The sequence below is a fragment of the Gastrolobium bilobum genome, unplaced genomic scaffold (genome assembly GCF_033153095.1).
Source record: "Gastrolobium bilobum isolate Gb01-03AN ecotype WA unplaced genomic scaffold, APGP_CSIRO_Gbil_v1 utg48080, whole genome shotgun sequence".
In the NCBI taxonomy this organism is placed as follows: Eukaryota; Viridiplantae; Streptophyta; class Magnoliopsida; order Fabales; family Fabaceae; genus Gastrolobium; species Gastrolobium bilobum.
The window spans coordinates 141,595-169,169 of record NW_026896970.1 but is presented as its reverse complement, the minus strand read 5'-3'; the positions used below and the strand labels follow the sequence as shown (position 1 = coordinate 169,169).

Sequence of the window (27,575 nt, the reverse complement as noted above, 5' to 3'; positions counted from 1 at the left end):
TATGCTATTATGTGTTTTTATTAAAATCTAAGGCTTTGATGGCTTGTGTAAGCTTAGAGTGGGATACAGTCATGTCACAATGAGAGATACAGTTCACGATCATCAAAAGTTTGTTGCCTTGGATATCTCTACCAACTTTTTGAGTTGTGCTGGAAAGAGAAAGACAACCCCTACCATGTCTTACGAAAATATCTTGCAAGTCATGAGATATTTTGAAAATAATTGTAATTTAGATTCTTTCGAAAATATCTAGGAAGTCTCGAGATATTTTGAAAAGCATTCTAATTTAGATTTTACGCATAAGTTAATTCTAAATTTGCAAAATTCCAAATATTTTGCTGAATTAGTTTTGGGTTGGCTCTATCTTTGAAATTCTCCGCAATAGTCTGGTTCGCTTTGCACTTTGTGGCTAAACTCATTGGCATTTCCATATTTACTTATTGAAAAAATAAAAAAATAAAAAAATCTAGCCTTGTTGCTGATTAGGAACTGCAGAAACTTATGCCATAAATATTTTATTTACAATTTACTTCAAGGTTCCTGAGCCTTTATCGGAAATCATGTTGAATGAATTGCATAACTAGAGCTTATACCGCCAATGCTTTCAATTCATTAGCTCACCTATGTACAGCAACATTCAAGTTATTGGATTATTAAAAGGGAAATATGTTTTTCACGTTACAACACAAAAAAAGTGAATGGAACTTATTTTATTTCTTTTTCTATTTTCTCTTTAGCTGGTTTCATTTATTATTTTTATGTTGTATGAGATAATTTATCTTATGCAAAATATATTCTCCCTATTAAATTTAAAATGTGTAAAATGCATGGTTATTGCTTGAAAGGGGTATAAAGGGGTTTCACTTGGATTTGAAGTAGGTGTAGACGTATAGCTAGCGGAGAACCACAGGTGAATAGGTGCAGCATGTGCCACGAGTGTGAAAATAAGAAATGTGCAGACGGGATTTTTCAATGACAAAGAAATTAGATTCTTGTTAAGAAAGAAAAAGGGACTAATATTTGAAGTTTCCACATATCCAATCCCATAACGCCATTATCATTTACCAATTTTAATGCCAACTTCATTCATAACTTAAATCACCAGTCTGAATGGTTCGTCCCCCTTTCCCATAAAAATTGAAAAAAAAAAAAAATGAAATGAAATGAAATGAAATGGCTTGTTCTGAAAGTGAGAGATATCCTCCATTTTGGATTACTTTGGATAAAAATCTTATGAAATCCGTGAATTTCACCACGAGAGACTATAGAAAGCTGTCTTTTTCTTATTCCTTTTCTAACGAAAAAGTAATCCTTCAAAACACAAAATCTAAATTAAAGGTCGGTAGTATTTCTCAGGTTAATTGGATTAGAATTTTAAAATATTTTTTTATAGATTTTAAAAGATTATTTAGAATCGGAGGATTTCAAAGACTCTTTAAAAAGATTTTTTTACAATCAATATTTTATAAGATTGAATTTTAAAGAATTTTAATAGAATTTATAAGATTTGAAAGAACAATATGAATTTATAATATTTTAAAAAATCATATGAATTTTTAACAAATATTCAAAATTAAGAGTCAATAAAAAAATAACAAAGAAATACAATGATATTAATAAAAAACAGTAAAACATAATATAATTTTCTCAATCAGTAAAACATGCAAAAATATTAAGCAACAGCAACAGTTCTCTACATATCTAAAACTATACTAGTTCTTCATACATTAGCATTTTCTCGTTCATAGATTCCTACTCTTTGGTTTGACCAATGGGTTGAAAATTATATTCTTCATTTGGTATCAGAGCTATACATATATGATTATAAAACCTAACTTTTATTTATTAAAAATTTTTAAATTTGCATATAGAACCTAAAGTTCAAGATAAAATTCATTTGGAGTTTTATGCAATTAATCTTGGAAACCTTGGGATTTTTGTTCTACGTGAGAGAAAAGAAAAGATTTCACCTTATCCATCTTCGTCTTCGTTTGCAAAAAGGGATTATCACTTCTACTGAGATAAAAAAAATCTGATTCATACAAAAATAAGAATCCGAGCTCCAGACCAAAAAGACTTGGTATGTCGATTGAAAAAGAGCCTCTATGGCTTGAAGCAAGCACCTCGGCAATGGTACAAGAAGTTTGAATCATTCATGACTGATCACAAGTTTGAGAAGACAGAAGCCGACCACTGCGTATTTGTGAAGAGGTATGAGGCTGGAGATTTTCTGATATTGTTGTTATATGTTGACGACATGCTTATTGTAGGGAAAGACAAATCGAGAGTTTTCTAACAATATATCATATGCATGTTTTCATTAAGTATTCTAAGAAAATTTCGAATCTGAATTTCTGAGTTTTATTACATAAAAGTTTAAAAAATTTCTCAAATTATTTTCAAACGATACATTGAAACCTTAAATTGCTTTGGGACTTTTGAAAAACAAGTTTTTAGTTATCTATTGACACAAAAATTGTTTGAAATAATTTCCTATAACGAAGGAATTTCTTTCATAAATGTATTGTTACGAAATATAGGGTTTATATTATGAAAGTTTCAATCTTTCTTAAAATTAATCTTGTTTTACTGATGTAAAACGGAAATTGATTTGAGGGTTTTAGTTCCACTGTTGTTATCCCACTGTTTTATGTTGTTTTTAATACAAAAACCATACCTTTTTGTGCTAAGAAAAATTGCGACCCATAACTTAAAAAATTATTTTTTAAACTTCCAAAAGCTCTAAAAAATTTGCTACTTTGAGATGGATTATTAGAATCTTGTTGGTTTGTTATTTCTGGGTTGTTTTGCGATGAAAATTGCTCAAAAATCTGCTGTTTTTGAGCTTTGACGAAACTCCCATGGCGGAACGCGATTTCGAGTGGATCAACCCGCCAAAGGTAGAAGAAGACACTACAATAGAAAATTTTCAAGAAATCCTAGGGGTTTTGGTGAGATTGTGAGAGAGGTATCCTATTTATATTTCTTACTAAAAAGTCTCACGAAATCCTCACTAATGGAAAAATCCATTAAAATCGTCATATTTTTGAATACCACAAGATTATTTTTTTCTTTGTTTAAAATCCTAATTAAACTACCAATGAATTTTTTTATCCAAAAATAATTCATTAAAATCCTTTGAAATCCCAATCCAATACACCCCGCTTAAATTGTTAATTTCTTACATAATATTGAGGCTCACTTGTTTATATGTTCCTTATGTTCATCGGTTAATCAAACTTTTTTTTTATTCTTCTATGACTTTTTAAGTTGAGAGAGAGGAAGTGTGACAAACGGAAAGATAAGGTTCCATTTCCTCCACAAAATTGCAATGATAGAGGCCTATGAATTACGTGCACACAGCTCATCTCAATAACCCTTCCTAGGATAGAGTACAAATCATCACAAATCAAGCATTTTTTGAAACATTCTGAATCATCCATCTTAATCAAGAAGATCAACTTGCCCAACTTGAATACTTCCGCGTTCCATATCTGATGCCTATGCATTATCACCGAAAATATATATTAGTTAACCAAGTTCTTCCTAATCTGCATGTCTGTCCTCTAATAATATGTATCTTTTGCTTACTTATGCCACTCTGAATATAGCAATAGAAACCATGATGTATGTTTCAGTTAACAAAGTTTATGCATGCAGAATATGATGTGTCTTCAACATATATATTTATAAATGTCTCATTTGTTTTTTATTTTAAGAATTTAAATTTCAAATAATTAACTATCTTATTTTCTTTTTTCTTCTCCAAATGATTTTTGCTTATAATTTCCTATAACATAATATAAACAATATCTAATTTTTACGGAATATTAAGTTTTGATTTAATTTATTTTGTAATCCCATGAGATGCAGGGGTTTTGACACTACTTTTTCATTTAAAAGGAGTCGGCACGATCACAGACTCATGATGAGCATGACCGACCTGAAAGCAAAATGTTATGACTTTCTGCCCATAAGATTTATCAGAAAATCATACACACATAAGAGACCCCATGCGAGTTGCACAAGTGCTAGTCTTAATGAAACTTTATATGTATCTTATTTAAAATGAGTATTAACCTAACAGACAAATAAGGATAATCAAATAGTAAATATTAACAGATAGAGATTCCTCATTATCTGTTTAATTATTCATGCAACGCCTCATATTCAATGACTATACATTAGTGGTCAACATTAAGATTCTTATAGTGCCCATTAAGCAAATGCATGTGTTGAACCTGAAATAGTATGAAAAGTTGAGTAGCTGTCAAAAACACGCAGAAAGAACAGTCCAATACTAATGAAACCAATTACTTTTTACTCTGAACCACATGTTTCCCCAACTAAATGAACATTCAGCATTTCTTATCTTGAGCAAGGAGAACCAGAACCAAGAAAATGTTGAAATCATGAGACATTTTCATCCACGAAAACCCAGTTTGCAATAAAAGGGTCTAAGACATAAACCAATGACATGCTAGCTCATTTGGTGGGGTTTGTCTTATGGCGGCAACACAAAACCACTCAAAAGTTATCATGCCAATAAGTTTGCAATATCACAAACAAAACATAAAAAAAAAAAAATCAACAGTCAATTTTGGCTACACTAAAATAGTTGTTTGCAGTTGCTGTCTGGGAATTCCCGGTCAGAAATTTCAGCAACATGGATCAAATAGGGAAACATTTTAATTTTTAATTTGAGCTGATTCTTTATTATTCATTTCATTTCAGGTTCAAGCACAACGAAACAAACATTTATTAAGGCAAACTATTGTACCTCAAATAGTACAGAGTGTTTAGCAGAACTCAATATCATGGAAACTATTGATGTACAGTAAGTCTATGCATTGATCTAGGCACAAAGTCACAAACTGGGACAAGTGCCATTTCATTCTGCTTAAAATAAATAATCAACATCAACTTACAAATTAGTTAGCCTCGGCAATAGATGAACCCATATAAAAAACAAATTAAGGAAAAATAAATAATAAGGAAAAAGAGATGATGACAGTTAATTCAAAATGTCAATGGGATTGCACAGCCTCAAGATACGTGGTTCCTTGTTCAGCAAATGGCTTGAACTTTTCAGTTTTCACTTGAAAGCAGTGAATAATCTCTTAGCCAATTATCAGAAAAAAGAAGAAGAAAAGATGCCATTTTACTTCATCCTTAGTCACATAATTTTTCTTTCCTTTTCTTTAAACACCCATAATTATTTCCTTATAATTAAGCTGAACCAAACATGCAGCAGGTCTGCATAAAATTTGCCTTATTTGATAGGGATTAACTCAAAGGACTTGTGATAAGGGTAATATTTATCATAACAGGATAGGTCGGTCAAATATAATACAAAAAGTAGCAAGGTAAAAAAAAACAAAGAATGGAATACATAACTGAGCACAGTAGGTAAACAACCGTTAAAAACTGAAGACCATACGTTTTCAGTTAGATAAGAATGGAAGAGGTGGAAACACGTAAGGAAGGGTCAAACAGAACAGACTAGTTTTGATTTTTTCCACTTTTTCCACTTTTCAGCTAGAGCCCACCAATGTTGTCAACTTCAATTCCCAAACCCCATAGTTCCTTCTATAAATAAACGCATACCATATTAAGCAATTCATATCTTTCCTCCATCTTTTAAAAAAAAAATGGCTTTAACACTTCGTTCTTCACTTTCTTTCATTAACCAGAAAGAAACCAAAGTCCTTAAAACTTCTGCTGATGTCTCTGCCACAATCAGCTTTGCAAAAATTAAGCCATCTTTCCGTCTCCAAGTAAGTAATTCCGTGCAAGAAGCACATCACATACGTGAGAAGGTGCATGCTCCATCAATTGCTCATAAACATGATGATTCGAAGAGAGTACCCGTATTTGTGATGCTGCCACTGGACACGGTAACAATGGGAGGACACTTGAATAAGCCGAAAGCAATGAATGCTAGTTTGATGGCCCTGAAGAGTGCAGGAGTTGAAGGGGTAATGGTGGATGTTTGGTGGGGTTTGGTGGAAAAAGACGGGCCTTTGAAGTACAACTGGAATGCCTATGTTGAACTTGTGCAGATGGTACAATTGCATGGTTTGAAGCTTCAAGTTGTTATGTCTTTCCATCAGTGTGGAGGAAATGTTGGAGACTCCTGCAGGTATGAGAGTACTACTTGTTTTATGTTACTTGTAAAAGATATTGTCATGTTTTGAAAGAAAGAGCATAATCCTTTTTGAATTGTTCCATGTTGTGGAAAAGTAGAAAATTTAAATAAAATGCAGCACAACTGTTATCTTCTTAAAGATGGTGGATGATATGAGCTAATTGATTGTGTTAGGAGGAGTACTGAAAGACCAGATAAAAAGCTTTTGTTACAATTTCTTTCTGTTGCATTTTTTCAGCATTCCTCTACCCCCATGGGTGCTGGAAGAAATCAGCAGGAACCCTGACATGGTTTACACAGACAGATCAGGGAGGAGGAACCCTGAGTACATCTCCTTGGGCTGTGATTCAGTGCCTGTTCTAAAAGGAAGGACTCCCCTCCAAGTGTACACCGACTACATGAGGAGCTTTCGTGACAGATTCAGAGATTACTTGGGCAGTGTTATAGTGGTAAGTAATACAGCAACTTGTGCTACAAACTATTAAACTGATCTAGGATACAGATACGGCAATATAATAAAATTTAGCAAGCTCAAGTGTATTATAGATTATTTGTCTCACAAAATCCAATTTTGGAATGCGTGTTTCATGAACTACAATTTTGGAGTTAGTGAACAAACAAGATATAGAAGAAATTCAGTTATAATTTTGATATAGCAGTGAGCTAAGTATAGCAACCATACAAACTTGCAAAATGTCTTGGGCATATCTGGATGGTGGACTAATCAAATTAAGGTATTAATTAAATTAGACCTTTTTTTTTTTTTGGTACAAAAAATAGACCTTTTATAAATTAAAATTTTGGATAATGGAAGGGAGCAGTAATAATTGACAATGAACTTCGACCTTGATGCTTGATACATCGCTATTTCCATGTCTTTTTCACGGTCCCCCTGTGCATTGAATGAGATTTAAAATTCGAAGAGCAATACTTTTGCAGGAAATACAAGCGGGGATGGGTCCTTGTGGGGAGCTGAGATATCCATCTTATCCAGAAAGCAATGGAACTTGGAGGTTTCCCGGAATTGGAGAGTTCCAATGCTATGACAAGGTATGAAAAGCAATAATTTAAACTATTTTTGTACATTAATCCAAAAGCATGTTATGTTAGTAATGTTTCATAACCATGGGACCCTAACAACTCATCACTAGCTTTGAGGATAACAAGTTCAAAATATCTATTGTGACTAAAATGACTTGTTTATCATGCAGTACATGAAAGTGTCCTTGATAGCGGCAGCGGACGCCATTGGAAAGAAAGAATGGGGAACAAGTGGACCCCATGACTCCGGCCAGTACAATCAATTTCCTGAGGATACTGGATTTTTCAAAAGGGAAGGAACATGGAACTCTGAATATGGACGGTTCTTTCTGGAATGGTACTCCAGCAAATTGCTGGAACACGGTGAGAGGATCCTTTCTTCAGCCAAAGGAATATTCCAAACATCAGGGGTGAAAATATCTGGAAAAATTGCTGGAATCCATTGGCATTACAAAGCAAGATCCCACGCAGCTGAACTAACTGCCGGCTACTATAACACACGATATAATGATGGGTATCTACCAATAGCAAGAATGCTAGCAAAACATGGGGTCGTCTTCAATTTCACCTGCATGGAAATGAAAGACAGAAACCAGCCTGAGCATGCAAATTGCTCACCCGAAGGGTTAGTTCAGCAGGTAAAGATGGTAACAAGGACAGCCAGAGTAGAACTTGCTGGGGAAAATGCATTGGAGAGATATGATGCAGATGCATATGCTCAAGTTTTGTCAACAAGTAGGTCAGACTCCGGCAACGGATTGAGTGCATTTACATATCTAAGATTGAATAGGAAGCTGTTTGAAGGCGATAATTGGCGGCACCTAGTTGATTTTGTAAGAAGCATGTCAGAAGATGGTAACATACAAAGACTTTCAGACTATGATTCCAAAGGGAGTGATGTTTATGTTGGGCACATCAAAGAGACTCAGAAGAAGCACAAACAAGAGGTTGCTCTTGTGTGAACGTATACATATATATATATATAGATTAGCATGTTCAGGAGTCATGGTGTATAGTTAAAAGCATCATAAGATAATTTTTACAGGAAAAGGGAAGAAGGTAATAAAGAGATAGGAATTATGATGTGTATACAGAGAGAAGAACAATGGCATATGCCATGCCAAAACCTGAGATAATCAACATGATATTATTTTTATTTCATGTTAATGTATATAACTCCAACTACAAAGGAGAAAAAGAAAAAAAAAAAACTTCATCTGCTAACGTTATAAAACCCAATATTCACCATTTCTATGTTGATTGGTTCATCTTCATCCCGGGAAACACATGAACACCGTAACATGTAATATAAAATCAGGACACGTCAAGTTGTTCAAACTGCAAAATTTATTTGAACAAAGTTGTTGTGTTTCAGGATTCAATTGCTAAGAATGTTTAACGCTACAACAGAGATAACATTGGAAGCAACGTGTACAATGAAGTTAGTTACAAAATTGTTAGGGGGAAGGGGAGGGGAACAGTGATTTTTCAAGAGTGGGAGGAGGAGGAAGTGGGATTTCCGCGACGGAGATCTTCGATTAGGTTAGAAAGCTCTTTACGAGAGGACTCTCTGCCAAACATGAACCCATACCTGAGTTGAAGTACAACGGATTCCAAAATTATAATTCGAATAATCAATTGAATTGGTAGAGCGAGAGCGAGAGGGAGAGCGAGAGCGAGAGTGAGAGTGAGAATTACCAGAAGGAAATTGCAGAAAAAACGCCAGCAGTGGCAATGGCCTGAACCAGACTCAGCCTCTTCTCCATTCACCGATTTCGCTGCCTTTTCTTTTTCTTTTTCTTTTCTTTTCTTTTCTTTTGCGACCTATGCAATCTAATGCCCAATTTTATTAACACAACACTTTTCTTTCTTTTTTGTGGGCTTACTCACATACTCAAACCCATCCAATCGACCAACACCACTAACTCAAGGTGGGCCTTTTAAAATCAGCAGGCCCAGCTTAACCATATAAAAATTAGATGAACGAACAGCTTAACCCACCTGTTCAGTGGCAAGGGTGAAATATCATTTTCTAAAAAAAAATGAAATTAAGTATCATATTAAGTTTAATCCGGTTCACGGGATCTCAAATAATCAATTTTTATATTAACATAAAGGGAGCAATAACTTGGGAGGTGAGGTCCACGTGGCACGTGCCGGTTCAACTGTGATAACGTTTCTCATCTGTGATCTTCCAAACAGTCTATTTAAAGCTCCACAATCGCATTACGGTATTGATGACGAGAATGGTGCCATGTGAATGACGTATGCACTTAGGTATTGTTGACTTACCTTTAGAATAAGTTTCAACGCCAAATTGTTAAAGCAATCAATTACCATTTCAATTTTCTATGAACAACACAATCAAATAGAGAAATAAATCTTTGATATTATTGTTGTACCAAAGATTCAGTATATTTTACCAATGAAAATATTATATGTCAGTTAAATTTTTTCTTTCTCCTCTGATATGTACTACTCTTACTGATGAGATGTACTAAATCTAAATATAGTAATAATACCAAAAATTTATTCCAAACACACATCATCTATTGTTTTTTTATCCATTCAAGTCAAAAAGAAGAAAAAACAGCTGCCAACAACTCATTTCTTTAACATACACACGGATGACGGATCCCCCAACCCAATTAAGAGAAACATTAAATGTAATTGATTAAGACATGACTTAATTGGATACGGCTTTAATTTTCTAATAATAAAAGGTTACAAGTATTGAATTGGACAAATTTGGAAATCCACAGGCAGCTTTGTTAGAAGGTGGTAATATCCAATAGGAATAGACTTTTCGACTGTTTGGTTGTACGCTAGTTTTGTTGCACACCAGTTTTAGCGAAATATTTAATATGATTCATGACCATTTAATAATTTGATGTTTTCTCTCACAACACTAATTTTTTTTTTCCTTTTTTACTTTTTTTTTTTTTTTTCAATTTTACTCTTTCATTTACACTAAGAAATCACCTAAAAAATTATGGTCTCGAACCACGATAAATTCTCTCCATTTTTAGCTATAAGATTGAAGATGATACAATAACGAAAATATTCTCCATCTTTCTTTAAAATATTCTAACTTCAGTCTCCAATTCCGATGGACCAAGCTTGGGGTCCATACACAAATAACAAAAGGCACGTCGGAATATACAACCACCTCAGTAATTGTTAATTCATTGAATTATTTAATTTTTAGGTTAACTAAATGTTTTTTCTGAAATTAATTTAGATAATAATTAAATTACCCTTATTTATGTCTATCTAACCGAAAGATTATACTTATCATCAACTAAATATAACACTAAGAAAGTATTTGGTAGGGGAGTTTTGATTTGTTGCCTGAGAAAGTACACATGAAATTCAAAGAAAGCTGTGTTTGGTAAGGATTTTAAAAATTGCCCAGAGTTCTAATTTGCATAGAAAAGTAACATTGTGTGTAAAATTAAGAACAAACCACCACTTGAGAACACCACTCAGAGGGTGGTATTCTGATTTCTATGGGAAAACTGGGTTTGTTTTTTTTTTTTTTCAATTCTTTTTTTTTTCCAGCTTTATAGAGAGTTTAAAAAAAATTACACTTTAGGCAAGGATTACTTTCGTAATTTCACCTCATTTTTTCCAACAATATTTTATCTTCAACCAAACATAGACTCGAAAAACTTAAACTGATTTTCCTAATACTATTTCGACCTATCAAATAACTTTTTTTTAACTTTTCCAGTAAATTTATTTTTCCACCATATTCCTAATAATTGTGATTTCCAAATAAAAAAAAAATTTCTCCCTTGCTATTTTTTTTTTTACAACAGTTAAATAGTAAACAGTGAAGCATGATGTAAAGAGAAGGTGAGAGGAGTGGAGAAAGTGGTTGAAGAGAGAGAAGGAAAATTTATTTCAAATGACAACCATTGATTTAATTTTGTCTTAAGATTATACGAGAGGTAGTAAGAATAATAAAATTACTTGCGGTAAATATAACCTCTCCCTTCTATCTAATATTACATTGAGATTGACTACTTACAAGAAAGAATTGTTTTTATTAATAGAAAATACTCTACAATCAAATTTAAACTCTATAATAAAAGGCAATGGTTGACAAAATAGAGAAAGGACTTGGCTCTGTTGAACTGGACCAAACAAACCAGAAAATTCAAATGCAGATCTGTAGAAAGGAAAATTCTTCAAAATCTAACTTCTAAGATTGACCAGAACTGCTTGATGGTATATAGAAGATATATCTATTCAACTTATGTTTAACTGACAACTTTCCCAGTCCAAAAAACTCACATCCCTTTATATAATGAATCATCTCACGTGTTATTTAACATGATCATATCATGTAATTAGAGAATTATAACTGCTCATGGTTAGGATCCTATCACAAGACATGGTCATATTAAATAACACACGAGAGGATCCACTTCTCTCTATTTACCTTTTCGAACCAATTTAGACCGAGATGATTCGGCAGCATTTTGAGAAGTGTTTGATGTTTCTGAACATAGCAATGCTTGCTTCAAGCTTTCCACTATCTGATTCATGGATGGTCTATCTTCTGGATTCTTCTTCAAGCAGCTATCAGCCAACTTGGCAACTTTGCGAGCTGAACCAAGAGAATATGATTGGTTCAGGAGACGTGGGTCCATTATCATGTTGAATCTGCTACTGTCAGCAGGATATTGTTTAACCCAATCTAGTAGCTTTTGTTCTGCTGTTGGACGGCTTCTTTCCAATGAACGCCTTCCTGTGAGTATCTCATAGAGTACAACACCAAAACTCCACATGTCACTTTGAACTTTGAGATGACCTGTTTCAATGTACTCTGGTGCAGCATATCCTTGTGTCCCAACTACCTGAAAACAAAAGAATGCATAGAATTCATTGGTATAAACTCATAAGTTCATAACTTAATATTGTAGATGAATAGGATCAAAAGCAATGCTACTTAAATCATAGCTTAAGGAATGGTGCATAATGATTGTATGTAAGTGAAGCCTTACAACTTAATATTGAAGGCTTACAACTTAGTGTTCGAGATATAATATATAAAATCATTAATGTGACTATCACTTAATAGCTTAAGTGCTTTTCAAAGAATTGGATTTTTAAAGAAATGTAACTTAGCACTTGAGAATACATATCCATCATAAACTTACTTACCGCAGTAGAAACATGAGTCTTATCACCTTGTGGACCTTCTCTAGCAAGACCGAAATCTGAGAGCTTTGGGTGGAAATCCGCATCCAAAAGAACGTTTGAAGATTTGAAATCTCGGTAGATCACCTTCCCAACATAAAATTGAAAAGATTATCAACCCAAATAGGTATTCAGATATACAATTCACAATAAGAATCTTCACAATCATTTGCATCATCATTGTAAGCCTGCAATATCATTCTCATCATACCCACGAAAAGTTTGGATATACTAGTATGTATATTTCATTAGTTCTACTATGACAGAAACAAACATGCTGTTGGAACATTCAGCATGTGTGACCCAAAAAACAGAAAGCTTAATCAATTTTTAATATCTGTATGAACATAAAGAATGGTTACCAACTCAGACACAAAGGAGAAATACACGAATATTGTTTATGAAGTTTACATTGGAAAATGTTAAATAAAAGATGGCATGCACTCCACAACAAATTTCAACTCTTTGAAAGTATGAGCCTAATGATAATGTACCTGAATCTCCAGTCCCTCATGTAGATAAGCTAATCCTTGAGCAGCACCAAGCATGATCTCCAATCTTGTTTTCCAAGGCAGGGGAGGAAGAGCTTTGTTGAAGAGGTGATCGTCCAAGCTCCTGTTGGGCATGAACTCATACACCAACAGCCGCTGTTTTCCTCTTTCTCCATCTACTGAGCAATATCCCAAAAGCTTAACCAAATTTGGGTGACTAACAATGCTGAGAAATTGAACTTCTGCAAGCCATTCTTTATGACCCTTTACAAGGAAAAAAAAAAGGCATAAGAATGCAGGTATTTTTGTAAAGTAAAATAAAAGTATTTCGATAATTCAGTGGCAAACAAGTAATGACAATGCCAAGGACTTGATGTGATCCTGGATCTTTTAAGTCATATGCAGAAAGAGTTATCTGATTCATGATGATCTTTAGATATATTCTACGGAGAAATTTCACAAAGTGTAATTAATGGATTTTTCCCTACGCAAATCCTGCTTATTAACATTACACAATCACTGATCTTTTACTGCATCAACAATAATAGATTCAGTCAATGACCAAGAGACAACAACGTAGACGCAAATAAATTACAACATTTCTCATGCTTGTTAAACAAAACTTAACATGTTAAATAACTATCTCATTGAATTTCTAAAAGTTCTATTTTACTTCTCATAGTGCATGTACTTTTTAGAAATGCGCAACCAGAACACTTTAACAAAAGAATACAGCATCCACATCAAGAGGGGGGGGGGGGGGGGGGGGGGGGGGGGGGAGGAAGGGACAGTATAACATAGTTATCATAGCAAATACTTTGTTCATTCCAAAGTATCATATAGGTCCAAATTCCTAACAGCTGTGGATCCCAAAGCATCAAATATTACCTTCACCAGATCACAACAACGGAGGGCAATAAAATACTAAAACACTTAGCCACATTAAATCAATTGTAGCATGTGTAAACTATATCATATGACAAGGGTCCAGCAATAGTTCTTTCAATTATTACCAAAAAAAAAAAAAAAAAAACAATTACATGAACAAAAAGAGAAGAGAAGAGAAGAAAAGTAAAGCATGTATACCTGGAAGCCACGAGGGTTAAGCCTTTTTATAGCAACTACAATTGGATCACCTTTTCCATCTTGAGGCCTAATGGATCCTCTATATACACTCCCAAAACCCCCTTCTCCAATCTTCAGCATCCTGTTGAAACCGTTGGTAGCATCTCTTAGCTCTTGAAAAGTAAAAACTCTGAAGTTGTGTTCTTTCTCATTGTACAAGTCCTTCACGCTCTTTGGTGATGATAATGAGCCTGTGGAGTTTGTTGGGCGATTCAAAACCGGGTTTTTCTTCTTGCCTTGGTTCTGCAATTCCGGGGCAGATTTGGATTTATCTTTGAAGAAGAAACACTTCATTTTGTAATCATGAAGCTTATAAAGAAGCTCAAGGGAAAGAAGGGAATAATCCAAAAAGTGAAGTTGATGGAGAACCCCAGATGAGAAAAATTGGAGCTTGTAGTATATTATATATAATGAAGAAAAGGAGGATAATGATCAACGTTAAAGAGGAACAGAAAAAACAGAGAAAAGACTGAAAAAAGAGAAAAGAAAGGAAAAATTTCCGTGGAGTGAAAGAAATTAAATGATATGAAATGGGAACTGGGAAGAAGTGGGTGTGGAAGATAATAACACCCGCGTGGTGGAACACAGAAAGAGAGAGAGAGAGAAAAAAAGATAGAGACAGAAGTGAGAGAAAGACCATGAAGACCTTTCAAACATGTTACTTGGAATGTGTTTCATTCACTGTTCGCAGGTTTCAGCGCAGTCAATGGATATCTATCTATGTCGATCTAATAATACGTATTTTTTACAAAATACATGCACACTAAAACTTAAAAAAAAAAAAAAAAAAGTGAGATCACTTAATAATAAAAAGAATCTTAATCATTGGTTTATGTATATTTAATAATTATAATTAATTAAGTGAGAAAAAGAGTATGTCCATTCCTAGCTATTGCTTTATTGTGTCCTGATTTTTTTTTCCTTAAGATTATTTTATAAAATAATTATGAAAATAAGTATTTGTGTTTTTTTATTTTAAAGTTAAAAGTGAAAATATAAAATAAAAACAACTCAAATATATTCTTTAAATTTAGTTTTAAAAATAAAAAAATAGTTACAATTTTAAATTTTTTCTTTTTACAAAATAAATCTTATCAAACAGATTTTTTTGTCTTTTTATTCAGAAAATTAAAACATATTTTATCAAATAGATTTTTTATTTTTTTTCTGAAAATTAAAAAAAAATTGTGCTTAGAAACAGCATTCAAACATTGCCATATTCTCTCCTTTCAATTCTCATCTTTTTTATCCTTTTTTTATAGCAGTAAATAAAGCTTAAAAAATAATTTGTATCCTTTTTTACTTACTTTTGCTTCTTCTTTTTTTCACAAGTTTATTTTACATTCACTCTATTTTAGTCTTTTTTTAAAAGAGTAAAAGTTAGTGAATATTAAATAGTAATAATTACACTGTTATTTAAAATTAAAATATGAATAAAATAAGGCTTAATGTTTCTACCGTAAATATAAATAACTTATCTATATTTGTTCTCAAAATGACGTCATTTTTGGTTGAAAAATTAAAAAATTATAATAAAAAAGACTATTATAATCCTGAAATAAATTATAATTATAAAAATACCTTGATTTTCGCTTCTAACCATCGTTGTTTTAGGTTCAATATAGATAATTTACCTATATTAATTGTAGAAAAAATAAACCCATAAAATAAACAAGATTCTGCATTGTAATTTTTCCATGAGAGGAGATAGAGTGACGTGAAATACCAGCAATAATATATAAATTACATATGTTTCAAATTTTCAATTTAAAAAATATTTAAATTTAGTTTTTTAAAAAACAAAAACAAAACAAAGAGAACCTATCAGTTCCACGATTACATATATTAAATTCAGCAAAATCACAAGCGAGCAATCGTGAGAGAGACATGCGCGCAGATGTTTCATGTTTATAAGCTTCACGTTCAATCAAAGAACTAGAATCCATATTACAAAAGAGACTTTTTTTTTTTTAATAAGTAAATGGTGGGAAAGAGACTCTTTTAAGGTGGGTTATTAATGTTTTTGTTTTTGTTTTTTGGTTCGTTGGTTATTAATATTTTACTATCCCTATTGATATTCTTAGCTTTCTTTATTTTTATTGTATTTTTTAAATTTATTTATTAATTATCTTAGTATTTGTTCTCTCTCTTAAAACCATTTTTAAACAATCTTTCTTAAATCCTTTTATCATACATCAAAATCATTCATCTCCCTTTTTTTCTTTCTAAATTATTTATACCCATTCTATTTTCATAATGGTTCAATTTTTTTTTCAAATGATAAAACTAAATATAAAAGCACAAACATTAATATTCTTTAACTCTTATAATTTAAATGATTTGAAAAATAAGTTAAACTCTTATCTAATAACTCTTATATAGGTAGATGTGGTTATATAAAAAATTCTCCCACGTTACCACATCCTAGGACATTTAACATTCACATAACACATGACATGCCTTTAGAAAAATGCATTTTTGCAAATTGAAGATGAATAAATTGATACATATGTAGGTTTTGTTGGATTAATATGTGAGTAGCTCAAGCTAAATTTTGGATGATCGTTTGTCAAAAGCTAAAATTTAAAATAATAGCAAAACTTGTGTGGGATTTCCACTGTTTCCCCCCACTTTCCTATGACCCAAAAATGTGGATCTTTATTCAGCAAACATGACACACCTTTTTCATCAAGGAGTCATAAAGCATTTGAACGGCTTTTTGACACCTTTATTCTAATCATTTCAAAACAATTTCATGAATCATTTGTAATACTTTTAAAAAAAAAAACAGCAAAACTTCAAAGTAGTCAAGGTAAAGTACTAGTGAGAATGGGGCAGTCTTGGCACCCCAAATGAGAAAACCTTGTAAAAATATGTGTTACAGATTTTTTTTATGTTCTTATTAGGTTTGAGTTATATAACGATGGGTTTCATCTCTATTTTTTTTTTTCTCTCCAATCATTCGTGGATCTCCCTTATAATTTTGTTTCACTAACATAAAATAACTCATCTCCAACAACATAAGAAAAATATTTCTCATCATTTAAATATGAGACTAATCCTTATTCCATATGTTCTTTATTAACCCTGTAAAAACAAATGTGGTATACATCTTTTTATGTTCTTATTAGGTTTCTTACATAATAATAATAATCTTAAAATTAATTTAATTATAAACCAAAAAAAAAATTAATTTAATTAATTAATTATAAAAATAACATCAAAATTATTTTCTTATATGCAAATTGTAAGTCTTAAAACCTAAATTGATATCACCTTATAAGAAATTTAATATTTGCATTTCCGCCACAAGATTGACATCTAAGCGGAATTGGATTCACAAATTTGTGACAAAAATTTTAAAATTTCCAAAAAGATTTTTCCGTCGCTAATATAATTTAATTTTAAATTAGTAATTTGATGTTTTGCGATAGATCAACATGCCGCAAAATAGTTTTCTTTTTAATCACTGCAGTCGCTTATCTGGAGCAAAATATTTTTGTTTGTCGCAGCCATTCATTGCAATGTTCCACTGCACAATTTGTGGTAACAATTACTTGTTTCCAGTGTTAATTTTTTAAAAATAAATAAATTGATATCATTTTTATAATAAAAACATTTAAATTAATATAAATTTTGTAAATGGTTAAAATAATAAAATTTATAATTTTAAAATATTAAAGACAATATTCTTTAAAAATTAAAGCATGTCAATGTAGTAAAAGTGGTACATGGTGTGAATCTGTTTTGAAAGTGATATAGAATGGAAAGAAATACTTTTAAATGGTCTATGGCTATTGGCTACCAAAAAGCCGCATTTATACTCAACATCAAACAATGGCGACTTGAATAATATTTTGTTTTGACTGCGTTTAAGCTTTTAAATAATATTTTGTGTGAGAGCAGATAACTTTACTTAGTTTTTAAGTATAATTTAATAATCGGGTTAAAAGATTGCAAGCACTGTCTCTTCTGGAATATAATATTGGGCATTGGCACACCTCAACAATGAGAAAAGTTAATATGGAACGGGTGCATTATCATTGAGTGATCTATTTTCTCAAATTAAAATTTTTGTATGACACTTTTAACTCTATCATTTTACTTATTTCTTTCCATGTCCTTTTTTTTTTTTTTTACTTTTGAAAAAAGGTGCATTGCACCCGGAATCATATTAACTTTTTTTCTCAACAAGGGGCATTTCAAGTTTCAACCCCTTATAATTTTGGTTTTAATCATATGATTAACATTTGTTTTGTGGCTGAGTGAGAATTATGCAAATTAGACAAAAAAATTTTTATTGTTAATTAATAATAAAATAATCAACATAAATGGAGAAAGATTATTTAGCTGGTTAGCCCCAATATGATAGTAAAGTTACATATATAGTCATTGTTACGAGGATCCAAATTTAGTCCGGGGGTCAAATTTGCTTGTTCCTAAAATACATAATTAATTAAGAGTAAATATTATTTTTGGTCCTCAGTAAATTTCACGAGATCCGTTTTAGTCCCTAACAAATAAAAAGATCCATCGTGGTCTCTAAAAAATTCAAAATAGATCCATTTTAGTCTTTTTGAGGACTAATATGGGTCTTTTTTGAATTTGTGAGGGACCACGATTTCAACTAAATGGGTTCATTTTGAATTTCTTAGGAACCATAATGAACTTTTTTATTTGTTAGAGACTAAAAGGAGCAACATGAAATTTGATGAGAACCAAAAAAGATATTTTACTTATTAATTAACTTATTTGAGATTTTCTTCAACACAATGTTTTATGAAATTTGCATTATTATGATTTAAAGAGGTGCATTCCCACCTTTATCCGTTTGAGTTCACGCAAATCTAAAACAAAGCCTAAGATTCAAACTTCAAAGGTTTAGGTGAGGTGAAAAAGTACTTTTTATTCCAGCTCCTTCCTTTCCACGCACATGGCTTGCTAGCACAAATGACTTGACCCTTTTGACTTTAGTCATGTAAATAGAAGAGCAAACAACAGCCATTCAAACGGGCAAGGCATTGAGATAGGTATCTCGGAAAGTTTAAGATGACAAAATTTCAATGAATTAATTATTCAAAGTTGTATAAATTACTGTTCTAATTTGAATAAAAAAATACACAATTATATATCATTGCACAAGTGATTTAACTTGAATTTTATATGGACCCTCACTTAAACTTACTGTTTAGCAGCGGCGGAGCCACATGTATTATTAATATGGTCTCGGTTCGATTTAAATTTTAACAAATTATACTTATTATATATAATTATATAATTAATTATAATTTGACCCGGATTAAAATTATAATTTGGCCCGGGCTCCAATTTATAATTGGCCCTATGTAAAATTTAAAATATTTTTGGTGAAAGATTTGAATAAGTTGTATTAGGTTACGTGTCTAATTTCCACTAATTATTTTTAGTAAAATTAAAAATATTTCATAAAATTATAACTCTTCTTAGTGCTGCTTGTTCATATGTTCTGTATTTAATATAATTTAAATATATTATGATATGAACTAACTAAAATTAAGAAAAATAAATACATATATAATTTTTTAGTCCGAGCTCAAATTTGAGCCCGACTCCGCCACAACTGTTTAGTATGGTTCTCTTTGAAGTTATGGATAGTTAATCTCCAAAAAAATTTCCCTCTAAGCTTTAAACCAATACTCAAATTCTGATAACAAGAAGAATGCTCTCAAGTTTTTGTTCAATAAAAACCACAAAAAAATCATTCCATATGAAACCCTAACTAGCAAGATAAAGGTAAGAGCAATCCTTATATACAATTCCAATTAACAAAAAAAAAAAAATGAAGGTCATTTTCACTAAAAACAGTTTCGATAATGCCTTAAAAGTGATATATATATATATATATATATATATATATATATATATATATATATAGGGGTTTACATTTCTGCAGCTGCTGTATGTGCAGCAATCAATTACTTGCCATATATATACTTGAAAGCATTAAATGCGGGGAATCATAAGCATACAAAGGATGAAAACATTAAATATGGAGAATCATAACCACACATCTGTCGTTGTTGTACATAAAGCGGCTGCAAAAATGGTTTTATCATATATATATATATATATAGGAAAAAATGAAAATCCAGTCACTGGACCGCCTAGTGCACTAAGTTCTCCCGCGAGAACTTAGTGCACTAAATATTATAATGGTGTTTTCTCGATGTTCTCCCGGGCGAACATAGTTATAATATAGCGCTTCTCCGAGAGACATGGTTCGAAAGGTAAAAATGCATATAAAAAAATGCCATGTTTTTTTTTTCTGTTTGTTGGTCAACAACCAACCACAACTCAATATTGTGTTCTCGCGGGAGAACTTAGTGCTAGTTTGCATAATATATCATGTTCATAAATCATAAAATAAGAACATGATAAAGGATCTTGGGAATACATAATTTTCACATACACATAAGAGATAAAGACATACCCGGAAACAATGATGAAGGATTAACAGCAGTCATCATCTTGTGAGCAATTGTGTTAGGATAGTTTCTCCCTCTAAGTCTTCTTTACTTTGATATGTATTCTGATGGAGAGAATGACATTAGGGTAGAAGGAGAGAGAGGACCATCCCTAATATATATATATATATATATATATATATATATATATATATATATATATATATATTCCATAACTCATAATCTGGTAAGTCCATCATATACCAAATCAAATCAATGATTGAAATTAAGTGTATCAGTAATTAATTGGGCCATATAACGTTTAATGGGTAATATCAAGAATCTTAATATTATAATTATAATAAAATACTATTAATATTATAATTGATTCTTAATATTTCTAACATTCTCCCACTTGGCCCGATTAATCTTAATATACATGCATCTCTAATGTTAGTCATCATAAAAGATAAATTGTCAAGTGTGAGTTATGGCGGTAGTGCGCTATTAATTCAGTACATTCCCTTTCATATACTACATCACCAACAATTCATCACATAAAATTCATAATATAGGAAACATAATGGTCCATGTAATGTCTTACAAAGACTTCCTTGTCAAAATTCATAATGTGTATACAACCATAAAATAACAAGGAAACATAATGTATGTCAGAAACACATATGTGAGCTCAGAGTGTCACACATCAATAATCTTAAATACAGCCAATGCCCATACTTTCAACATGTTCTTTAAATAGCTTTGGATGTAACCCTTTCGTCAAAGGGTTTGCCATCATGTGTTCAGTTCTGATGTGCATAATTGACACTCTGTTTCTAAACCTCCTCTTTAACGAAAAAATACTATAACTCTATACTTTTGGCACCTTTAGAGTATCTTTCGTTCTTAGAGAAGAATACTGTTGCAAAATTATCATAGTAAATTTCCAGCGGCCTGCTAATGGTGTCGACAACCACAAGCCCTGAAATAAAGTTCTGCAGCCATAATGCATAAGTTGTGGCTTCAAAACATGCCACAAATTCTGCCTCCATGGTGGATGAAGCAACGATAGTCTGTTTTGCACTTTTCCATGATATGGCTCCTTGAGCAAACATAAACAAGTAGTCAAAGGTTGACTTTCTACTATCAAGACATCCACCAAAATCTGAATCAGTATATCCAATTACTTCTAATTCATTGGACCTTTTGTACATGAGCATGTGATCCTTCGTGCCTTGAAGGTATCTTAAAACTTTCTTTACAGCTTTCCAATGTTCCATTCCTGGATTACTTTGATATCTGCCCAACATCCTGACGACCAAAACTAATATCCGGCAGTACATGTTTGAGCATATGTTAAGCTGCCCACAACAGAGACATATTGAATTAATTCCATCTCTTTCCGTTCAACATCATTCTTTGGACATTACATGAGATTAAATTTATCATTTTTCTATTCAGGAACAACCCCAGGTGAGCATTTACTCATATTATATTGTTGCGACTTCGGCAAGTGCACCGGTCGTAAAGTAATAAAAGTGTTCTGAGTACGAGATCGTTCCCACTAGGATCAGAATTTCAAGCACTAGTTCGCTAATTGTGTTTTAGTTGGACAATCGAGAATTTAGATGAAGAGAATTGTAATTGAAGAACTTTAAAAATTAAGACAAGTAATAAGATAAAATTAAAAAGACAATTGAAAAGATGATGACTGATTAAGAATTTAAAAACAAGCGTAGTTAGGGTTTCGATTTCCCCCAATATCCTCGTTATGTTATGAATTAAAGAGTCAAGAACATTTTCTTAATATAATGTCAATCAATTCTATCTAAGTTAATTAGGGCTCAATTCCTTGTTACCCTAAATCTATATGATCTTGAAAGAACTCTGGTTCCCCAATTATTCCCCAAGAAAACATGCATTAAGATCAAGAATTCCAAGATTGCACAATTACCCTATATTTATCCCTAGATCACAAGGATTATGATAAATTTACCAAGTCAGGATTCATGCACCAACATCCCTATTGTCATACAATTCCCCAAAATCATTCTATAAGGAGCAATTCATAGAAAACATTAAAAACAGATAATTTATTCAATTATAAAAAGAAAAGAATTCAGAGACAATTTAATTTATAAACATAAAGATTCAATTGGGTTCCATGTATCCCTAACTACATAAAAAAACTAGCCTAGCATACTGAATTGAAAAACAAGCCTCCAGTGGTGTGATGTTGACTTGGTTCCTCAGTGTTCCAGCGCTCCGCAACAGGATTCCTCCTTTAGGTCTCTATGTAATTCTCTGGATTGGTGAATTGGTGTTGCTCCCAAGCTCCTTATTTATAACCATTGAAGTTGTATCCTTCATTGAATCTCCCAATGAATCCATATCAGATTTGTAATTGATTCTACAATTGTTTCCTCTTTGCATTTAAGATCTTGAAGATTGGTTGACAGATTTGAGCTTTGAATCTTTGTTGAGATCTTCCATCATATCTTCCCATGGATTTATATCTATTCTCAATCAAGATTGATTTGTTTCCACTTTGTATTTTTGTATAAATCTGATGCACATCTTGATAAAGATATAAAATCTCTTTTGGATTTAGATTTGGCCGTGCATGGACGTTTTAGCATGTTGTTTGTGCGCTAAAACGTTCTCTTAATGCTTTCTTGTCTGCCTCTGGGCGTTTTGGCGTGTTGTTGAGCGCCAAAACGTCCTCTTCGAAAGGTATCTTGTTGCTTCATGAGCGTTTTGGCGCTTTTTTTGGCTGCCAAAACGCTATGGTCCAGGGAGATATTGTGATTTTCTTCATTTTGAGCGTTTAAATGTGCTTCTTGGACGCCAAAACGTCCTCCTCCAGCTTGCAGATGCTTGGAATCTTGCTTCCTTGAGGCTTCAACTTCTCTTGTTGCTTTCTTTTGGTTCCAAAGGGCCATAATAGATGTCAAAAATCCTTTGAAATAAGAAATATGACATGTTAGCCAGATATTCAATTATTGTGACTTTATGGTATAAAACCTTAATTTCCATGCAATTCATGATATATTTTAAGTATAATTAAGCCTAAAACCAGGTAAACCAAGGGTTTATCAACCATTCCCAGATTTTAATATTGTTGTCCTCAGCAATTAACTAGAATAAACTTACTGGAAATCAAGCAGGACCTTTCATTTGCATGGAATTTGATAGGAAAGATTCAATCAGAGACATGATTACAGAGCATTCAAACTTAAAAGCATGATACTTCAATCAACAAGATTCATAATTCATCAGTTAAAACTTTCAATGAAATTCCTTAAGATCAAGAACAAGGAAAAATTCCTGATACACTCCCTCACTAGGATTTCAATTCACTCACACTCAACTGTCTAGAGGGTTGGTGTTTCACTCTTGTTCCACTGTATCAACACTACCATAGGCTTGCTTATATTCTCGCTCTCCACAATTCTTTTGATAAATTAAGCAGATCAAGAGGTCTTCAATAGGGTTATAATGTGGCCTGGTTAAGGGAAAGGAAAGATTTTTGGAACTAAGTTCAAGAATTAAATTCAGATTCTGAAGGAAGGAGCAAGTGTAATTTGTTTCGTACATTTGTACATTTTTCTTCTTCTTCCTTTTGAACTTTTTCTCTTTTGACGTTTTCTTTCCAAGAACTTTTTGCTTTTTTCACTTCTTCTCCTTTCTTTTCTTTAAGCTTTTTGCTTGCTCTTCTTTGTTCTAACCAACTTTTCTTCCTTGGGCTTTGCCCTTTTCTGCTTGTACTTCTAGACACAACCTTGTAACCATAACTTGTATTGTATCCACTCCTTACTTCAAATCTGAAATTATTCTTCTATTAAGGTGAGGATTTATTTGGGGAAGTGGCTTTTCACATTCAAGGGTTTTTCATGAATAAAAAGTCTAGGCTCAAGGGGACTTAACTATGAAATATCAATAAAGGTTAGCTATTTGGCCATCTAGTTAGAGAAAGAACATGCCTCTATCATTTCTACAAAATATATCACAGACCATTTCAATCAAGAAACAAAGCAAGTTCTAGAGTATCTCAACAATAGAATGCACACTCAATAAAAATTTTCTGTATAGGCTCAAAACCTCACGGCTATGAATGCACAACTTCAATATCAACAATATATTCAATGAATCATGTCACTTATTGCAATGATGCTCATAAAAGAATGTATAAATGCATCATCATGCTCTGAATCAATTACTAATTTAAAATTCCTGCCATTTTTCAATTAAAAACACTGAGAAAACTTTAAAAATTTCAGAATTTTCACAAAACAGTGGCTTGGGGTTTTCAAAACGAAATAAATATATATATAAAAAAATCAATTCAAAAAGAATTAAGCTAAAGCAAAGGAGAAAGGATTTGAGATAGTTCCATGTTTTAGTCGGATATTCTGTGTGTGCTCATAAAGTTCCTCCAGCTTACTCAATTGTGCTTGATGAATCGCGCGTTCCCCATTCTCAGATTTAAATGTTGCTGCCCTCAGCAGAAAATTTAAATCTACAAAGAAATCGCGTGAGAAATAAAAAACAACTAGTCGTTCTCTTGTTGTTTGTTCCCTTTTCTTCACTTGTAAAATTCACTCAATGATAGCCATTAGTCTCAACACCTTCTCCTATATTTTTGTATTTTTCTTTATTTAATTCAAAGTAAAATTAATTAAAAACAGTGAAATTAAAATAAAACAGTAAAGTGTGGGTTTGCCTACCCATTAGCACTTGTTTAACGTCACGAGCCTGACGTACCTGACTTGCGATCATGGTGGCTCAAAGCATGAGTTTGGTGATGACCAATCTCCATCATTTAGAAATTGTGTCCTACCGTAGTGCTCTTCTGCATATGGATGAGGTAAAGTAGTCTCAGGAACTTTGAACTTGACTTTTACATGCTTTCCTTTGCTCCTCGGCTTTTCCATCTTAACTTTTGGCTTACTTTCTTGAGAAGACTCCTTATTGTGTTCTTCTTCACCTTCCTTTTCACTAATAAAGTAGACTTGATCTTCCGGTTGAGCTACGGATGAGGGGACTTCTTTGTCAAAGAATTTGGAAATTGCTTGCTCTCCGTCTACCCGTAAGATCAACTCACCTTTAAGTACATCAATCAGTGCTCCTGAAGTTGCCAAGAAGGGTCTTCCAAAAATCATAGGAATTGTGGCATCTTCTTCAATGTCAAGGATGACAAAATCAACAGGAATGATGAATTTGTCTACCTTTACCAATATGTCCTCAATGATGCCATAAGCTTGCTTTGAAGAGCGGTCAGCCAATTGCACTATCGTTTTTCTGGGCTTCACTTCAGTAATCCCCAGCTTCTTCATCATGGAGAGTGGCATGACATTGATGCTAGCTCCAAGATCACATAAAATATTGTCCACTTCCACTTTGCCTATAGTGCATGGAATGCTGAAGCTCCCTGGATCCTTGACTTTGGTAGGTAACTTCTTTTGGATTATAGCATTGCATTCCTCCGTCAGATTCACCGTCTCACATTCCTGTAACTTACGCTTCCTTAATAATAGATCCTTCATGAACCTTGCATAGTTGGGCATGTTCTTTAAGGCTTCAGTAAAAGGAATGTTGATCTGCAACCTCCTGAATATGTCTAGAAACTTTGAATACTGCTACTTTTGAATCTATTTCTTTAATCTCTGAGGATAAAGGATTCGAGCATATGGGGAGAGATCCAATGGCCTGTTCTATCTTTCTAGAGCTTTCTTCTTCTCCCACTTGAATAATCTCTTTTCGGCTTTTTCAGGATTGCTTTTGTCAACTTCAATTGTATCATTTTCCTTTTCTTCCTTCTCTTCTTCAACTGATGCTTCTCCATCCTTCTTCTTTTCTTCGGGCTGCTCCTCTATAGGCTTAATCATTGTCCCACTCCTAGTGGTGATAGCATTGCAATGCTCCCTTGGATTGACAACTGTGTTGCTTGGAAAAGTACCCTGAGCTCTCTCAGAAAATTGCTTCGACAACTGGCCAATCTGAATTTCCAGATTTCTTATGGAAGCTTCTTGATTCTGATGTGCTGCTCTAGTCTCTTGCATGAAAGCAGATGTGTCCTCTCTGAAATCATTTGCACCTTGAATATAATCAGAAGTGGTCTTGCATAGCTGTGCAAAAGCTTTCTCCCACTCAGAAGTGTTACTTTGTTGTGGGGTATGTGGTTGCACTGGAAGGGGAGGATTGAGATGATGGTTGGATTTGTGACTCAACCCTGGATGTTGATTCTGATTCTTCTGATCGTACCAGAGTCCATTGGCCTCCGCTGGTGGCTTTTCAGTTGTTCTCATGTAGTCATAATCTTCAGTTGCATGAGCCTCTACACAAATACCACATTTAATTTGAGAATTACTAACAGAAGAAATTTGAGAAAGATTAAATTTCTTAGTAAGAGCATCTAATTGTTCTTGTTGTTTCTTGTGCATTTGAAGCATTTGTTCATTTTGGGCTAAGATTGCATCATAGCCGTCGAGCTTTATAATTCCTGCTCTCCTTTGTGCAACTATGGCATTGTCAAATTCTTGAGAAGCTAAGGATTCCAACAATTCTAGCGCTTCCTTTGGAGTTTTTGTCTTCAGGGAGCCTCTTGCACATAGGACGCATTTCCCATATCTTTCATTTCAAAATTCTTTGAGAAAATTTTTAGTCTCACGCAATATACTAAAATCATCTGCAGCAAGTAAGATGTCGTCAACATAAAAAACCAAGAAAACAAACTTACTCCCACTGATCTTCTGGTAAATACACCGATCAACAGTGTTTTCCTCAAATCCAAAAGATGTAATAATGGTATTGAACTTGATATACCATTGTCGGGATGCTTGCTTAAGTCCATATATTGACCTCTTGAGTTTACACACTAATTTTCTTTCACTTTCCATGGAAAAACCTTCAGGTTGATCCATATAAACTTCCTCCTCTAAGTCACCATTAAGAAAAGTTATTTTCACATCCCTTTGATGTAGCTTAAATCTTAATGAGCCACCAATGCCATAATTATCCTTAATGAATCATTTTTCGAGACAGGTAAAAATGTCTCTTTATAATCAATGCCATCTTTCTGAGTATAACCATTGGCAACAAGTCTAGCTTTATATCGTT

At 32.8% G+C, this 27,575-nt stretch overlaps 2 protein-coding genes across 2 annotated transcripts; one reads left to right on the top strand and one right to left on the bottom strand.

The window, feature by feature from the left end:
• Nucleotides 1-5,651: 5,651 nt before the first annotated feature.
• Nucleotides 5,652-8,324, top strand: LOC133303087 (beta-amylase 3, chloroplastic-like). Its single transcript, XM_061502948.1, has 4 exons — nucleotides 5,652-6,142; nucleotides 6,387-6,597; nucleotides 7,088-7,198; nucleotides 7,360-8,324. Exons 1-4 carry the CDS (start codon nucleotides 5,652-5,654, stop codon nucleotides 8,149-8,151), a joined length of 1,605 nt encoding a protein of 534 aa, XP_061358932.1. The 3' UTR covers nucleotides 8,152-8,324.
• A 2,850-nt stretch (nucleotides 8,325-11,174) lies between these two features.
• On the bottom strand, nucleotides 11,175-14,589 carry LOC133303086 (probable serine/threonine-protein kinase PBL19). The gene is made up of 4 exons (XM_061502947.1): nucleotides 13,975-14,589; nucleotides 12,892-13,152; nucleotides 12,362-12,484; nucleotides 11,175-12,054 (listed from the first exon to the last, which is right to left on the bottom strand). The coding sequence occupies exons 1-4, from the start codon at nucleotides 14,305-14,307 to the stop codon at nucleotides 11,629-11,631; spliced, it is 1,143 nt and encodes a 380-aa protein (XP_061358931.1). The 5' UTR covers nucleotides 14,308-14,589; the 3' UTR covers nucleotides 11,175-11,628.
• Nucleotides 14,590-27,575: the final 12,986 nt, after the last annotated feature.

What these genes read in the sequence shown, in the direction of transcription:
- LOC133303087 (XM_061502948.1), top strand. Translation starts at nt 5,652, where the DNA reads ATGGCTTTAACACTTCGTTCTTCACTTTCTTTCATTAACCAGAAAGAA. An exon ending in ACTTGGGCAGTGTTATAGTG is followed by an intron (nt 6,598 to 7,087) that starts GTAAGTAATACA and finishes ATACTTTTGCAG; the next exon opens with GAAATACAAGCGGGGATGGG. An exon ending in AGTTCCAATGCTATGACAAG is followed by an intron (nt 7,199 to 7,359) that starts GTATGAAAAGCA and finishes TTTATCATGCAG; the next exon opens with TACATGAAAGTGTCCTTGAT.
- LOC133303086 (XM_061502947.1), bottom strand. Translation starts at nt 14,307, where the DNA reads ATGAAGTGTTTCTTCTTCAAAGATAAATCCAAATCTGCCCCGGAATTG. An exon ending in TTAACCCTCGTGGCTTCCAG is followed by an intron (nt 13,153 to 13,974) that starts GTATACATGCTT and finishes TTCCTTGTAAAG; the next exon opens with GGTCATAAAGAATGGCTTGC. An exon ending in ATGAGGGACTGGAGATTCAG is followed by an intron (nt 12,485 to 12,891) that starts GTACATTATCAT and finishes TATGTTGGGAAG; the next exon opens with GTGATCTACCGAGATTTCAA.